Here is a 16,651-nt window from a genome sequence, read left to right as displayed (position 1 = left end):
CTCCCAGGGATGAAAAGGCAGAATGTTCTACTTTTTAGCTCCCAGGGATGAAAAGGCAGAATGTTCTACTTTTTAGTTTGAACTGCCATTACTCTTTCAGAAAGATACAGGAGAAACACCAACTTACAATCTAGTCAGAAAATATTCTAGCTCAATTAAGGAAATTGACCTTGTTTGTATTAGTTTTATTTTGTTTTTTAAAAGATTTTATTTATTTGTCAGAGAGAGAGAGCACAAGCAGGGGGAGCGGCAGGCAGAGGGAGAAGCAGGCTCCCCGCTGAGCAAGGAGCCTGATGTGGGACTCGATCCCAGGACCCCGGGATCACGACCCGAACTGACGGCAGACACTTAACTGAGCCACCCAGGCATCCTGTGTATTAGTTTTATTTTGATTTAAAGACTGTTTTTATCTGAAGTTTGAAAGTTAATTAACAAAAACTTTTTTTTTTTTAGATTCTATTGTCATATAAAGAAATTTACTGATAGAATAATTATTACTGATCTATTATGGGGTATAAGTAAACACAAACAATTATGACACAGTGTTTTATTTTACCAAATGGATCTTGAGGGATATAAAATAAATTTAATACTGAGAGATAATAATTTTGTATTGAAAAATAAAGCACTTTTGTGCTTTAAATTGGTTGTATCCTGGATATCGGCAGGATATGACTACCAGGTGATCCCAGATTTACTCAACTGAAATACCTGGTATACTTCTGATTTATCTTATGTTGTAAAGCTACGAAATACAAAGTAATTCTATTTTACTAGCAGCTAATTTATTTAGTTATCAGGTTCTTTTTTCTCCCGTTCCTAGAAAAGTGTGAATGCCTTACGACAACTCATGCCCAGCTCCCAGAGCTTTATTCAGCAGTGTGTTCAGCAGACCTCTAGTGACATAGTCATTGCCACCTGTACCACAACAGCCACAACTTCTCCTGTGGTGACAACAGCAGTTTGCTCAATGCAGTCTGAAAAACCCGTCATTGTTTCCGGAGCAACAACACCCAGTACTGTGTCAGTGCCGACTCTGAATCCACTCGCTGGTCCAGGGGGAGCAAAAACTGGAGTTGTGACACTTCATTCTGTGGGTCCATGTGCTGTGCCAGGAGGAACAACCGCTGGAAGTGTTTTGCTTCAGACTCCAAAACCACTTGTGACATCTATACAGAATACAGTTACAGCAGTCTCGCTTCAACCTGAAAAGCCAGTTGTCTCTGGGGCAGCAGTCACGCTGGCCCTTCCCTCAGTAACTTTCGGAGAAGCTTCCGCAGCAGCTCTCTGTCTTCCATCTGTGAAGCCTGTTGTTACTTCTGCTGGGACCACATCCGACAAGGCCGTCATTGCTCCAGTCCAGATCAAACTTGCACAGCCAGGCCCCATCCTTTCACAACCAGCTGGGATTCCCCAGGCAGTTCAAGTCAAACAGCTAGTGAGTAACATTTCATTTCTTCCTCAGTTTCTTTTTTTGAAAATTTCAAACATTCAGGAAACTGGCAAGACTAGTCAAATGAGCCCCTGAGTATCCTTGACTTAGCACACTTGCTTAGTCTCTCCCTCTCTCTATTCACACACATAAGCACACACACAGAACTTTTTCCTGAACCACTTGAGAGTTAATTGCAGAAGTTGTGACATTGTACCCCTAAGTACTGTGTATCTCTTAAGGAAAAGGATTTTTTTTTTTAATATAATGGCCACGTACTTATCATCACACTTGGAAATTTAATATTGGTATGATTTTTTTCCCCCAGTTGTCCCAACAGTGTCTTTTATACCTAATAATGTCCCCCCCCTTTTTTTTTTTTAAGATTTTATTTATTTGACAGAGAGAGACACAGCGAGAGAGGGAACACAAGCAGGGGAAGTGGGTGAGGGAGAAGCAGGCTTTCCGCTGAGCAGAGAGCCTGATGCAGGGCTCTATCCCAGGAACCTGAGATCATGACCTGAGCCGAAGGTAGACGCTTAAGGACTGAGCCACCCAGGCGCCCCAATAATGTCCCTTTTTTTGATGTTGTTTCTGATTAAGAACTGCGTATTGCATTTACCTGTCATTTCTCTTTAGGCTCCTTTAATCTAGAACAACTCCTCAGCCTTTTGTAGTTGCTCATTCTGTTGTAATAGTTTTAAGTACCCAGGCTAGTTGTTTTGCAGAATGTCCTTTGTTTTATCTAATTGTTTTCTCAAGATTAGATTCAGACTGAATCTTTTGGGCAAGGTCATTACAGAAGTAATGTTATGGTAACATTTCTCAAGAAAAATGTGCAAAGGGGAGAGGGAAACAGTGAGGGGAGTAGATGAGTATGAAGTTGTGGTTTTTCCTAAACTTGGTAGGTTGGGAGGTTCTTAGGTGAAAGAAATCTTAGCTGTTTATCATTTTGTGTTGTTAACCTTAGAAATAAAACTGTCTATTATTTCACCAGCAAAAATGGGTTTATTTGGGAATAGCAAAGAATTAGAATTCAGGACAAGCAAGATATGGCAAAACCATAGGCAGATCTAGAGAACAAAGAAGAATGGCCTTGTACAGAGGAAAGGGAGAAGTTGGAAAAGGCTTTTACAAAAGTCCACTGGAGTAAACTGAAGTGTAGTGCCTTCTCATTGGCTTGAGTTGTGACAGTCTCTCATTGGCTGGGCTGTTGCTGGGCAAGGTGAAAAATCTTTCTTCCTCCTATAGGTGTAGTAAAGGATAGGCTTCTTCCTGTTGGGAATGCAAGGCACCTCCCTTTCTGTTGGGGTCTGCAGTTGATGACTAGTTATAGGGTATGAGAGGTTCCCCTTCTGGCCTCCTGACTCATTTTAGTGAGGTTTCCCTTCATTTTCATAGTGTTTAGAACATTCCAGTTTAATCAAGACAGACTCAGATTATTACTAACCTGTAGGAAATACTACATGGTGAATTAATTAAAAATTAAATTTCTTAGTAAACTCGCTTACCTTATACCATAACAGTTAGCTGTTCTTTTAATTTTGGGTAATTGCCCTTGTTTTCTTTTATAAATCTTTATGTTAAAGGCTGTGTGTTAAATCTCATTGTTTTAGTTTATTCTGCTTCTGAGAATAATAAAATCTAAGTAAGCTTCCCAGCCTTTGTTGTCTGATCAGGAGAAGAGGTTAATATCTGTGGATGATTGTCTTTGAGGCAAAGGTCAGCTATGGGCATAAGATGAAAGGGGGAAGATCAGGGCACCTGGGTGGCTCAGATGGTTAAGCATCTGCCTTCAGCTCAGGTCATGATCCTGGGGTCCTGGGATCGAGTTCTGCATTAGGCTCCCTGCTGTGTCTCTCATGAATAAATAAATAAAATCTTAAAAAAAAAAAAAAAAAAAAGAAAGAAAGGGGGAAGATAAGCTTGGACAGTGGTCAAACTCTTGGGTAGGTAGGAAGTAATGTCATTTCCTGGGTGCTAATCATTTTTCATCCCTTCCTACCCTGAGTTTGATTTTCAAATAAAGAAATGTGCCTGCCTTGCAGAATTTCTCTTGGGTTGTTTGAATTTAATCTCAGAGATGAAACCTTTTTAGAAGCAGTGATTCTTAAACATCAGTCTGAGCAGCCAGCTTTGGGAACCACTGAAACAGAGTAATCACCTCAAGGAAAGGCCTCTTTTTTGGTAGCACTGAACAGAATTGAAATCCTTTTTATGGTCATAAGTGATTCTTGAATCAGTGCTAATCTTTATTGAACATCTGTACCATATTAGTTCCTGAAGTGAAATAACACTTTACACCTATGTAGAGTTTTAAAAGCATGTCAGGTATTACTGTGGGTTTTAAAATAATTTTATGATGAAGAAAAGGCAGGGAGAAAACTTTAGAATCTGGAAACATTAAGTGACCCATCCACTGGCACTCAGCAAGTCTTGGATCTCAGACTAAAACCCAGGGTCTTTCCCATTAGGATGTACTCATAGCAAGAACTTCTAGGTATCTAGAGTGTCCTGAAACAGTAAGACTGGTAATGATATCTTGACAGCATTTATATTTTGTATGTTTGACTTGTTATACATGAGAAACAATTTCAATCAAGAAAAAATGTAACAGATTTTCCAATGGGGGGAATCTGGCTGGCTGAGTCCAGGGAGGATGGGACTTTTGATCTCAGGATTGTGAGTTTGAGCCCCACGTTGGGTGTAGAGATTACTTAAAAAAAGAAAAGAAAAGAAAGAAAATCTAATGGTAAATTTTAGGGATTTTTTGACCTCCTACTTTCATTCTTACAAAAATGTGGAATAATTTAATTTTTCTTCTGAATTCTGCTTTCTTGTTTGCCCTTTGTTTTAATTTTACTCAGCAGATTTGATGTCAGTATTTATACCTTCCTATTTAAAATGTCAAACACCAGAGCATCTAGACACTGAAGATGCATTGTAATCTGTTTTATAACACATTTTTACCTGGGGGCACAAAACAAGCCATTCTCTGTGGTAATGCCACAGAGAGGCTTGAACTAGGACATTCTTTCAAATCAGCTAATTTAGGAAATTAATATTACTAAAGTTTAGTATTACTCAAGTAATTTAAGAATATCATCCATGAGGCCATCATAAACCATAGTTCAATTTAATCCCAGATAAGTGAGGGGGAAAATACTCAGGGTGCTAGAAACATAAAGTATTCAATGCAGCTTATAAGAGATATGACAAATCATAATTTAAAATATGAGAATTGCCATACTGGTTCAAATCTGTGGTTTGTGCAACTCAGGATGTAGTCTCCAAAAATGAGCTGAAGAATACAAGTATAGATTATTCAATATTAGGTTTAAAATTTGTTTATTTCTGGGGTGCCTGGGTGGCTCAGTTGGTTAAGCGACCATCTTGATTTTGGCTCAGGTCATGATCTCAGGGTGGTGAGATTGATTCCCTCCACCCCCACCCCTTGGGTCAGGCTCTGTCTGTGCTGGGTGTGGAGCCTGCTTGAGATTCTTTCTCTCCCTCTCAGTTTGCCCCTCCCCCCTCCCACCCTGCTTGCTCGCACCTTCACACTCTCTAAAAAAAAATTTTTTTTAAATTTCCTTTAATGATTGATCATGAATTTTAAAACCTCTTCTTAATGTTTTATATGTTTCTAGCATGTACTAGCTTTTCTGGAGAATTATATAGGTTTCTTGCCTTCTAGATGTTTTAAATATCACACTTTTCAATTTATAAGGATCCTCTTAATCTCCCAGTGCAGGGTTTAGATTTTATAGAATTATTATTTTATGAAATAATGTTTTTATTCCAGATTAAAGAGGCCCTTCCCCATTTATTTTTTTAATTTAGATTTGTTACTATATATTATCTTTTCTATGTCATTGATTATTGTATGTTATCCTCTGGGGATCTGCTAGAGTTCTCATCAAATGAAATAATTGGAATTGTTCATAGTTTCTTTAGATACAAGTTTTTCATTTTGTGCCAGTAATTCATTGCTTTGTATATTTTGGTCCTCAGATGCTTTCATTGTTGAACTGTGGACCTATTCAGTAGTTCCTGTGATTTCATCTGACAATCTAGTTCTTATAAATGGTTAGTGTTATTGGTTATTGAACAATTCTGGCATAGTAGGTGTTATATGATGTTACACACTCCAACTAAATGTTAAGCTTAATGTTTTTACCTTTCTTTAAAAGTTAATAAGTGGATGAATTGTATCATAGTCTACAGATGATGGGTAGATAGCAAGTAGAAGCTTTCAGTTTTGATGCTTAAAAGTTTTTCTTAGGATATTTGTAAAAAAATGTTTTATTCATAGTTGAGCAAAAGCTAAATTTAATTTAAAGATTATCTACAGCCCAGAGATCATAAATTTTTTAACAGAAACTTAGAGGTTCTCAGTTTGAAGCAGCATTTATGGATTCCTTATAAAAGCTGGTAGTACAATTAAAAATTCATTTGAGCACATTTTTAAAAGTGTTTAGAAGGCCCTTTAAATGCAAGAAACAGCATATTCTGAAGTTTATCAACGTTGAGTTTTAATTTAGATTGGGTATGGCATATAAGTTTCCGTCTTCTTTGTAGGATTTTACTGGAGTTCTGTGTTAAGATTCTGAGGCTGGATGAGTGTGTATAGAAGTGATGGCATTTAGTGATGTATGCCCTTGTCCCAGAAGATAAGGAAATAGTGGTACAAGAACCACATACTGGCTGTTACTGAGAAATAGTTGGCAACTAACATGTATTTCCTGACTGTAAAGCTGCAGCTTTTGTTTAGTTGGGGTCCTCTGTTTTCTAGAACTCAGCCTACCGAGTGCATGCCAGTAATCACATACTGAATATTATATAGAAATAGAAATTAGAGGAGATAATACCCTTGATTCCAATTACTATGTGTGTATGTACTACTTGAGTTATTTAGAGATAAGAATTTGATTGCTGTGTATTTATGAACAGGCGAGTAGGTGAGGGTTGAAATACAGAGAAGGCAAAGTGTAAGAGATGGGGATGCCTGGGTTGCTCAGTTGGTTAAGTGCTGGACTCTTGATTTCGGCTCAGGTCATAATCTCAGGGTCGTGAGATCAAACTCCGTCCTGCTCCGTGCTTAGCGAGGAGTCTGCTTGAGATTCTTTCCCTCTCCCTGTCCCCCTGCTCACACGTGCTTTCTCTCTCTCTCAAATAAATAAAATCTTTTTTTAAAAAAGTGTAAGGGATGTTCTCATCTACTTGTTTAATTCATACTTGTGTTTCTTTGTGTCCTTTCCTTACGAAATTTAAGAATAGTTCCTTGTCTGATATCCCAGAGCATAATGGAAAAATCATAATGTAAAAAAAACCTAAGTAATATTGTGTTACACTAGATCTGTATTTCTGTAAACTACTAGAACATTATTTTATGTTAACATCCAAATAAAATATCAGAATTTGACATGTCAAGAGAAAAGGCTAAGGTATGTACTATTTATTGATTTTCCTGTGTAGTGGCTTTTTGGAGGGAAATTAAATAAAGGACTTAAGTTTTTCTTTTCCTTGCCAAGTAGGAGTAAATACCTCTTTGGGTGAATTTCCATCTCTCTATGATAATTTCAGTCTCCATAAGATGCCTAATACTGTGGTTTTAAGTGGTACTTTCTTTGAAAGAACAGTAATGAATGCACTTATACTTTCTCACTCATTGTATTTTATTTTGTTCAGCAAGTGTGTAGGAGTATGCACCACATATGCTGCCCCAAGTGTTATAGTCATTAAGATGGGGAACGATGGGGATCCAGGATTGTTAAATCCCAGCTCAGAACTTTGTGATATATAAAAATATCACATATCATATACATTTATATATTTTATTTATAGTCATAATATATATAAATATAATTTATGAAGTTATGGTTATATATATGTATTTTTTTCAAAGTTTAAGTGATCACTACACCAAGGTGGGGCTCGAGCTCACAACCCCAAGATCAAGAGTTGCTTGCTCCACCACTGAGCCAGCCAGGCACCCCTATATATTTTTAACTGGCGTATTTGTCTTCCTCCACATGTATGATCTTGACCCCAGTTGGGCTGGAGGCAGGGCAAGGCACACCCAGGATCCTACAGGTGGGTACTGAGGCTTGCTTTCCCCAGCTTGTTCTTGCCAGGGCTGCAGACTGGTGCCGAGGTCCCATGGGGCCCACTCTTTTTTTTTTTTTTTTTTAAGATTTTATTTATTTATTTATTTGTCAGGGGGTGGGGAGAGAGAGAGAAAGCGAGAGAGAGCACAAGTAGGGGGAGTGGCAGGCAAAGGGAGAAGCAGGCTCCCGATGGGGGACTTGAAGATCCCAGGACTCTGGGATCATGACCTGAGCCAAAGGCAGACACTTAACCAACTGAACTACCCAGGCGTCCCGGGGCCTACTCTATAGCTGAGGGTGCACACAGCTAGGCTATGTAGAGCCTGTGTCTACCTCAGGGGTAGGCCTTTGGGCTGTTATATGATTACCTATCAAAATGGTATGAAGACTAACTCATAAACACCTCTCTAATATTTTATTACTGTTTTTCACAATTAAAATACTGGAAAAGAATACTTAAGGATATTAAGGAAGAAAATATGAATAGGAAGATAAGACAGAATTGTTAGAGGACTGTTTCTGTTGAGTTTCAGTCTGAATGAATAAATGTGACTCTAAATGTATATTATTTTGTAAAATTTTTTTTCTAATATTCTCATCTTCAGTTATTTGAAAGTTTAACTTTATTATTTTTCTAATTATAAATGTAGCTTATGTTAATAATAAAAAAGCAAATAATGTACATATCTATAAAGTATATAATAAATACACAAAGTAGAAAGCAAAATTACCCTGCAGTAGAATCCTAGGAAATAATCACTGTTTACAGATTGTTTTTTTAACTTACAGACCTTTCTCTGTACATACACTTATAAAAAATTTTTTTGAAGTACAGTTGATATACAATATTAGTTTCAGTATACAGCATAGTAATGTTCAACATCTAAATACATTAGGAAGTGATTACCACACTAAACCTAGCTATTATCTATCCTCAAAGTTATTAAAATATTATTAACTGTATTCCCTATACTGTATATTATATTCATCTCTCTGATTTTATAACTGGAAGTTTGTGACTTGTTTCACTTAGCATATAATATCCAGTGGTTGCAAATGGCAAGATTTCATTCTTTTTGTAGCTGAGTACTATTCTGTTGTATGTATACCATATCTTCTTTTATCTGTTCATCCATCAAAATATTACTTTGTAGAATATAAATCTGATTCCTCGTACTTTACAATACAACTCAGTTTATAATCTCAACTTATTAAAATACATCATTGTTTTCAAGAGTTCTTTCTCTCTTTCAAGAGTTTCTTTTTATAGAATGATGGCAGTTGGATTATTCCAACTTGTATTTCTTCTGTATGGCCATTAGTTCCCATGGGCTTCTTTACTGGGACATTCTGAGTTTCTTGTGAGTTACTTTTGTTTAGTAATACACACTAAATTTTATATTTTATTTACAAAAAATGAGAGAATAGAATACTATCCCCAAAATTCTGTTCAGAAGTCTTTCTCCTGACTTGTTTATATTAGCTGTATCCGAGTTTAAGGACTTTTAAGTAGTTCACTATTAATAGCGGACTCAAATATACATGGTGACTTTTTCTTTTTTGAAGTGAAAAAATGAAGCTCTGCTATTTTGACTTTTCTTCTTCTTTGTAGCTAAAAATAAGGCCCTACTATTAATTTAATTTCTCTTCCTTTATCCCCAACCCTTGCCCTCTGGATTTCTTGAACTATTCTCTTGGAGAATGCCCTAGCATTGTTGTTTTCCAAAGACTTGTAAAAAGCAGCCCATTAAAAGTCTTTATCTTTTAGAGACATATTTTGAAATATTTAGGGATAAAAAGATATACCTGGGATTTAAAAAAAAAAAATTGAGGGTGGTGAGAAAATGAGTGGGTAGGGATATGGATAAAACAGGATTGGTAAAGAATTACTCATTGTTGAAGCTGGATAATAGTGGAATAGGTGGTTTCATTTTATTCTTCCCTCTACTTTTGTATATGTTTGAAATTTTCCATAAGTTAAAAAATGAAAATAGGATCCAAATGGAGATTTAAGTCGGGCAGTATATAATGCAAATTTGAATTCCACTCTAAAAATAAAATATATTGTATAATAGTCATGTTTTTCACTATTGAACAAGATAATTTTGCGACATACAAATATAAATTTTAAGTAGACTTTCTGTTACGCTAATGTAAAGGTGTATTTACAGTTAGGTGAGCACCGTCATTTGTTCTACTGTTATAATTGAAAGCTTGTTCTTTTCTAAAGCAGGTTTAGTTGAATGAGTGTATTAATAGTTCTCATTGTTTCAGGTAGTCCAGCAGCCTTCAGGAGGTGTTGCAAAACAAGTGACCACACTTTCCCATTCCTCAGCATTGACCATTCAGAAATCTGGACAGAAGAAGATGCCAATGAACACTGTAATACCTACCAGTCAGTTTGCTCCAGGTAGACCCCGATCCATCCCTGCCCCATCACACTGGCTTTGGAACATGATGGGGTTTTGTATTATTCTCTTTTTTTATTGTTATATTAAGAGAAGATAGTCTTTTAAATAGGACCTGGGGGGAGGACTGAAAAATAACTATTTAGTACATTCTTTGTACATACATAGCTACTTTTTAGGGATGATATGTGTTGCTTTAGAATAAAAGAAGCAGCTGTTCATGGTATTTTTGTAATTAGAATAACGTATTTATATAAAGCACTTTTTAACATAAAAATTGCTATAACTTTATTTCTTTTTAAAATGTACTATTTCTAAGTTTGGAAATCATTCTTACACGTAGAAGAGATTTCGTGTATTTTTTTAAATCTACAAATATGATATATTATTAACATTTATCACCTGTCACTTTTTCTGCGTGTTTTTATAACGCTGGTAATTCTGTAGACTGTTTGAAGACTATATAAAAAGAAATGGAGGGGCACCTGGGTGGCTCAGTCGTTAAGTGTCTGCCTTCGGCTCAGCTCATGATCCCAGGGTCCTGGGATCAAGCCCCATATCAGGCTCCCTGCTCTATGGGAAGCCTGCTTCTCCCTCTCCCACTCCCCCTGCTTGTGTTCTCTCTCTCACTGTCTCTCTCTCTCTCTGTCAAATAAATAAATAAAACCTTAAAAAAAAAAAAAGAAATGGAGAGGTCTTGATTTTATAAGATGATTGCTTGTACAGGGAATAAATTCATTGTCGTTTTTGAATTTTTTTTTTTTAAGATTTTATTTATTTATTTGACAGAGAAAGAGAGAAAGAGTTCACAAGCAGGGGGAGAGGCAGAGGAAAAGGGAGAAGCAGACTTCCCGCTGAGCAGGGAGCCCGATGTGGGGCTCAATCCCAGGACCCTGGGATCATGACCTGAGCGGAAGGCAGCCGCTTAACCCACTGAGCCACCCAGGCGCCCCTGTCGTTTTTGAATTTAAATATAGTTCTAGGACAGCTTGAAATTTTCTTTGTATACTAAAAGCTATTATTCTGCATTTTTCCTAATATGGCATGATTTTTTTTTTTAATTCATTTTTCTTTCTTCTTTTGTTTGTATAGCTTCCATTCTAAAGCAAATTACCCTGCCAGGAAATAAGATTCTGTCAATCCAAGCATCTCCTATTCAGAAAAATAAAGTAAAAGAGAATGGAACAACATCCTTCAGGTAAAGAAAATAAATAGTTAAAATTTGGTCTGGTTAAAGGAAAAGATGACAGAATAATACTTATAAAATGAATATATTGATGCCTTTTTGAAAAGCTGACAATACTTTATTGAGTATAATTTATAAACAAGTGCACAAACCTTAACTGTATAGTCAATGAATTTTGATAAACATATATCCCTGTATAATCAAGATACTGAACATACCCTTCACCTTCATGCTCTTTTCAAATCAATTACCTCTGACCCCTGCCTCCAGCAGCTGCTATTCTTATGTCCATCACCATAGATCATTTTTGTCTATTCTTGAACTTCACATAAACGAAAAATCACATTAACCTTTTTGCATCTTTTTTCACTCTGCATGTTTTTGAGATTCATCCATATCATTTTGAACATTAGATGATTGTTCTTTTGTATTGGTGGGAAGTATTCTTTATATAAATGTAAATCTCTTTATCCTTTTTCCTGTTGATGGACGTTGGGTTGTTTCTGGTTTTTGACGATAATATGTAAAGCTGCCATAAACATTTACATACAGATTTTTATGTGAACATAGGTTTTTGTTTCCAGAATATGATTGCTGGATCACTAGGAAAGTGTGTGTTTAACTATTTAAGAAACTAACAAACTGTTTACCAAAGGAACTGTACCATTCTGCATTTCTACCAGCAATGATAAGAGTTCATTTGCTCTTCAACTTTGTCAGCTCTTTGTATTGTCAGTTCTTTTGATTTTTACCATTCTAAAAAGTATATTGTGGTTATTTTTGTGGTTTTAATTTTTATCTCCCTAATGACTAAAGATGTTGAGCATCTGTTCTTGTATTTATTTGCTATCCATATACCTTCTTTGATGAAGTGTGTGTTCAAATCCTTTGCCCAGTTTTTCTTATTGAGTTATTTGTTTTCTTATGGTTGAGTTTTTAGCATTTTTTATGTATCCAGGATCCAAGTCTTTTGCCATGGTAGTGATTTGAGAATAATTTCTATGTAGTGTGTTCTGTCATTCTCTCACCAGTGTCTTTCACAGAGCAAACATTTAATTTTGCTAAAGTTCAGTTCATTGTTTTTCCTTGTAAATTATGCTTTTCATGTTTTATCCAAGAAATGTTTGTGCAACTCTAGCTTACAAAGATTATCTCCTATGCTTTGTTGTAGAAGTATTACAGTTTTAGGTTTGTCCTTCTTGTATTGATATTCTTTAATTTCTGCCATTACCTATATAAATATTAATGTGTGGGTATTCTACTTTCTTCTTCCTCAACCTTCTCCCAGTTCTAGTTGCATTATTTCTTTGTCACAATATAAAAACATTTGTGCATTAGTCTTTCTCATCTCCACCTGCATTTTAGTTGTAGGTCTACTTTTATATTAAAATGATCATCTTCAGTCCTTTCTCTGAATTTTTCTTAGTTATCTCTTGGTTGGATGAAGTTCATCTACTCAAGAAAGGCTCATTTGGTATAGAGTATCCTAAATTCTTCTATGTTAAAAATGGATTTCAATGTCCTCCATATTTAAAGGACCGCTGGCTGGATATGAAATTAACATTTCGTATTGCATTTTTTTGCATTTTTAAAAATGCTTCCCTACTATTGCCTTGATATTTATGTTGTTTTTTTATTTATTTGATCTTTTTGTCTGCCTTGAGAATTTATTTCTTTATCTTTAAAATCTAATATCTTTATATTAGGGTGTACTATGAGACATGGACCATTCTTACTTCACTTTCCTAGGTTACCAGTTGGCCCTTTTAATATGTAGATTCTGATCTCTTGAAATATCTGTGAAGTTTTCTTGGATTATAGTTTGAAATATTAGTTCTAGTCCATTGTTTTATGTTTTACTCTTCAGGGAATGCAATAGTTTGGATTTTATTCTTTTTACTTTCCTTACTTTCCATTACTTTACCTCTGATCTTTTTTAATTTATCTCCTTTTCATTCCCTTGGTTGTTTTTACACCTTTCTTCAATGCTTCTTAATAGGGTTTTGGTTGTATCTATTGGCCTATGAAAAACCTCTTTGATTCTCTTGTCTGCAGCACTGTATAAATTTTTCCCTTCCCCATTTTGGTCCTCATCCCCAGCTTACACATTTAAGTCTATGAGGTTCAATTGAATAGAGCTCGTACTATGATCTAGTAGGACATCTTTTTAGTACTTTCTGATTTGGGATGTGCTTAGTCTTCCTGCTAATAGAATATTTCATCCTTATGCCTGCCACTGCCACCAGTTCTCTGACCTCTTTACAGCAGTTTTTCTTAGTCTGCTTTTACCACAGGTCTTGAGTCAGATGAGGTGGGGGCACATTGGGTGGGTGGGGCAAGGAGTGGGTGGGTGGGGAACTGGTTGCCCTTTATTTCATTTATACTTATTTTGAAGTTTGGGTATTCTTTCTCTTTGAGTTATGCTGAGGTTGTGGTTTTCCTTGTTCTGCATTGTTTTGGGAGGAAATGTTAGAAGATGGACATCTAGGCAGTCATCATTGTCTTCCAATGCAGTGTGTTTAGTCTGTGTCAATCAAGATACATAGACTATTTTCAACACCCCAAAAGCTTCCTGGTGCTCCTTCCTAGCCAGTCCCCTTGTTACAGTCCAGCCAGCCACTGACCAGTTTCCTGTCATTGTGGTTTAGATTTGTCTTTTTTATTTTTTTAAAGATTTATTTATTTATTTTAAAGAAAGAGAGGGAAGGAGAGCAAGCTTGAAGGGAGGGGCAGAGGGAAAGACTCTCAAGCAGGCTCTCCACTGAGTGGGGAGCCCAACATGGGATTTGATCCCAGGACCCCAAGATCACGATCTGAGCCAAAACCAAGAGTCAGATGCTTAACCGACTGAGCCACCCAGGTGCCCCTAGATTTTTCTTTTTTCTTTTTTTATTATTTTAAAAAATACTTATTTATTTTAGAGAGAGTGTGCAGGGGGAGGGGCAGAGAGAGAGGAAGAAGCAGGCTCCCCGCTGAGCAGGGAGCCCAATGCAGGGCTCGATCCCAGGACCTTGGGATCATGACTTGAGCAGAAAGCAGATGCTTAACTGACTGAGCTACCCAGGTGCCCCAGATTTGTCTTTTTTAAGTGGTTGCCTTTTTAAAAATTGTATGTTGATTTTGTAATTATTAATCAAGTTACTCTGCCATTACCAGAAATCATAACCTCCACTTCTTTTTTTAATACATTATTGTTATCTGGTGGAAGTATCTTTTTTCTGGAGGGGGTGCAGAGGGGGAGAGAGAGAATCTTTAACAGGCTCCACAGCCAGCACAGAGCCAAGACAAGGCAGGCTCGATCTCACAATGATGTGAGCCAAAATCCAGAGTCTCAAGAGTGGATATTGACCGACTGAGCTGGTGGAAGTATCTTATCTCCTGTGTTCTTGATAATTAATCATCATCTTTATTTTAAAGTCCATGCCTAATATTCCTAATATCCATGTTGACTCTAAGTCTCTTTCTTTTATCTGACTTTTTCATCCTATTTCTTGGTGTCTACTTAGTAATTTTTTTTGAGTCAATGTCAGATATGTTTAAAAAGAGTTTTGGATTAGTTACCTCCAGAAAGAGAATTTACCCAATTTTCTGGTTGGCAGTAGAGGAGCAAGTTGCCTCAATATAGTCAGTAATTGAGCTGGTTCAAAGCTAGGTTGTAATCTTTCCAAGGTTAGCATATCCCTTTGGTTCTCCTGGCCCCAACATGTAGTCCCTCGGGAGTTTCAACTAAGAGTTAGGGTGCTTTTCTTTGCTGGATTCTGAAAATTTTTATTTCCTCAGTACTTTAAGAGTGCTTAAAACTCACCAGGCTTTTGTTGTTGTTGTAAACTGTCTTAATTCTTTTTCCCCCATTTTAAAAAAATTTTTGGAAAATACGCATCACATAAAATTTACCATCTTGGGGCACCTGGGTGGCTCAGTCGTTAAGCGTCTGCCTTCGGCTCAGGTTATGATCCCAGGGTCCTGGGATCGAGCCCCACATCAGGCTCTCTGCTCCGCGGGAAGCCTGCTTCTCCCTCTCCCACTCCCCCTGCTTGTGTTCCCTCTCTCGCTGTGTCTCTCTCTGTCAAATAAATAAAATCTTTAAAAAAATAAAAATAAAAAAACTTACCATCTTAACCATTTTTAATTGGCATTAAGTACATTCATGTTGTTATGCAACCATCACTACCATCTATCTCCAGAACTCTTTTCATCTTATAAAATGAAACTCTATACCTTTTAATCAATTAGTCCTCATTTTTCCTTCCCTCCCCACCCGCCAGCCCTTGGCAACCAGCATTCTACTTTTCTGTCTTTGCAGTTTTGACTACAACAGTCTCATGTAAGTGGAATTGCAGAGTATTTGTCTTTTTGCGGCTGGCTTATTCCACTTAGAATAATGTCCTCAGGGGTTCATCCATGTTGTAGCATAAGTCAGAATTTCCTTCCTTTTTAAGACTGAGTTGTATTCTGTTGTATATCCACTCATCTGTCAATGGACACTTAAGTGTCTTCCACATTTTAACTGTTGTGAATAATGCCGCTGTGAACATGGGCATACAAATATCTTCAAGTCTGTTTTCAATTCTTTTGGTTATATATCCAGAAATCGAGTTACGGGATCATATGGTATCTATTTTTAGTTTTTTGAGGATCTGCCATGCTGTTTTCCACAGCAGTTGTACCATTTTACATTCCCATCAACAGGCCACAGGAGTTCAGATTTCTCCGCATTCTTGCCAACACTTGTTATTTTCTGGTTTTGTTTTCTTTGATAATAGTCTTCATAATAGATATAAAGTGATACTTCTTTGTGGTTTTGATTTGCATTTATTTCCCTAATGATTAGTGATGTTGAACATCTTTTCATGTGCTTATTGGCCATTTGTATATTGTCTTTGGATATTTTCTATTCAAGTACTTTGCCTATTTTATAATCAAATTTTTTTGTTATTGAGTTTTATATTCTGTATATTTCTCCCTTATTGGATGTATGATTTGCAGATATTTTCTTCTGTGGATTGCCTTTTTACTTTGATGTTAATTTCTTTTGAAGCATAAAATTGAAAAATTTTTGTGAAATCCAGTTTGTTTAATATTCTTTTGTTGCTTGTGCCTTTGGTATCATATCCAAAAATTATTGCCAAATCCAATGTTGTAAAGTGTTTGTCCTGTTTTCTTCTAAGAGTTTTATAGTTTTAGGTCCTATATTTTTTATCCTTTCTGGTTATTGATCCTTTTTCAGTTAAAAAAAATTTTTTTTAAGATTTTATTTATTTGACAGAGAGAGATAGCGAGAGAGGGAACACAAGCAGGGGGAGTGGGAGAGGGAGAAGCAGGCTCCCCACTGAGTGGGAAGCGGGGCTTGATCCCAGGATCCTGGGATCATGACCTGAGCCGAAGGCAGACGCTTAACCGACTGAGCCACCCAGGTGCCCCTCAGTTAAATTTTTGTATATGGAATTAGGTAAAGGTCCAACATCATCCATCTTAATGTGGATATCTAGTTTCTTCAGCACTATACTATTGCTAAAAA

At 36.5% G+C, this 16,651-nt stretch overlaps 1 protein-coding gene across 2 annotated transcripts in view; it reads left to right on the top strand.

The window, feature by feature from the left end:
• TAF4B (TATA-box binding protein associated factor 4b) overlaps window positions 1-16,651 on the top strand; it is a 126,961-nt gene that overhangs the window by 26,048 nt on the left and 84,262 nt on the right. For both annotated transcript variants that reach the window (XM_034996188.1, XM_034996189.1), the window contains exons 7-9: window positions 824-1,438; window positions 9,814-9,949; window positions 11,040-11,145. In XM_034996188.1, coding sequence (XP_034852079.1) covers window positions 824-1,438; window positions 9,814-9,949; window positions 11,040-11,145 — 857 coding nt within the window. The remainder of the gene's footprint in view (window positions 1-823; window positions 1,439-9,813; window positions 9,950-11,039; window positions 11,146-16,651) is intronic.

This window comes from Mirounga leonina, unplaced genomic scaffold, assembly GCF_011800145.1.
Source record: "Mirounga leonina isolate KUSES-001 unplaced genomic scaffold, KU_Mleo_1.0 Mir_93, whole genome shotgun sequence".
Lineage (NCBI taxonomy): Eukaryota > Metazoa > Chordata > Mammalia > Carnivora > Phocidae > Mirounga > Mirounga leonina.
This window is presented reverse-complemented; position numbering and strand designations above follow the sequence as displayed.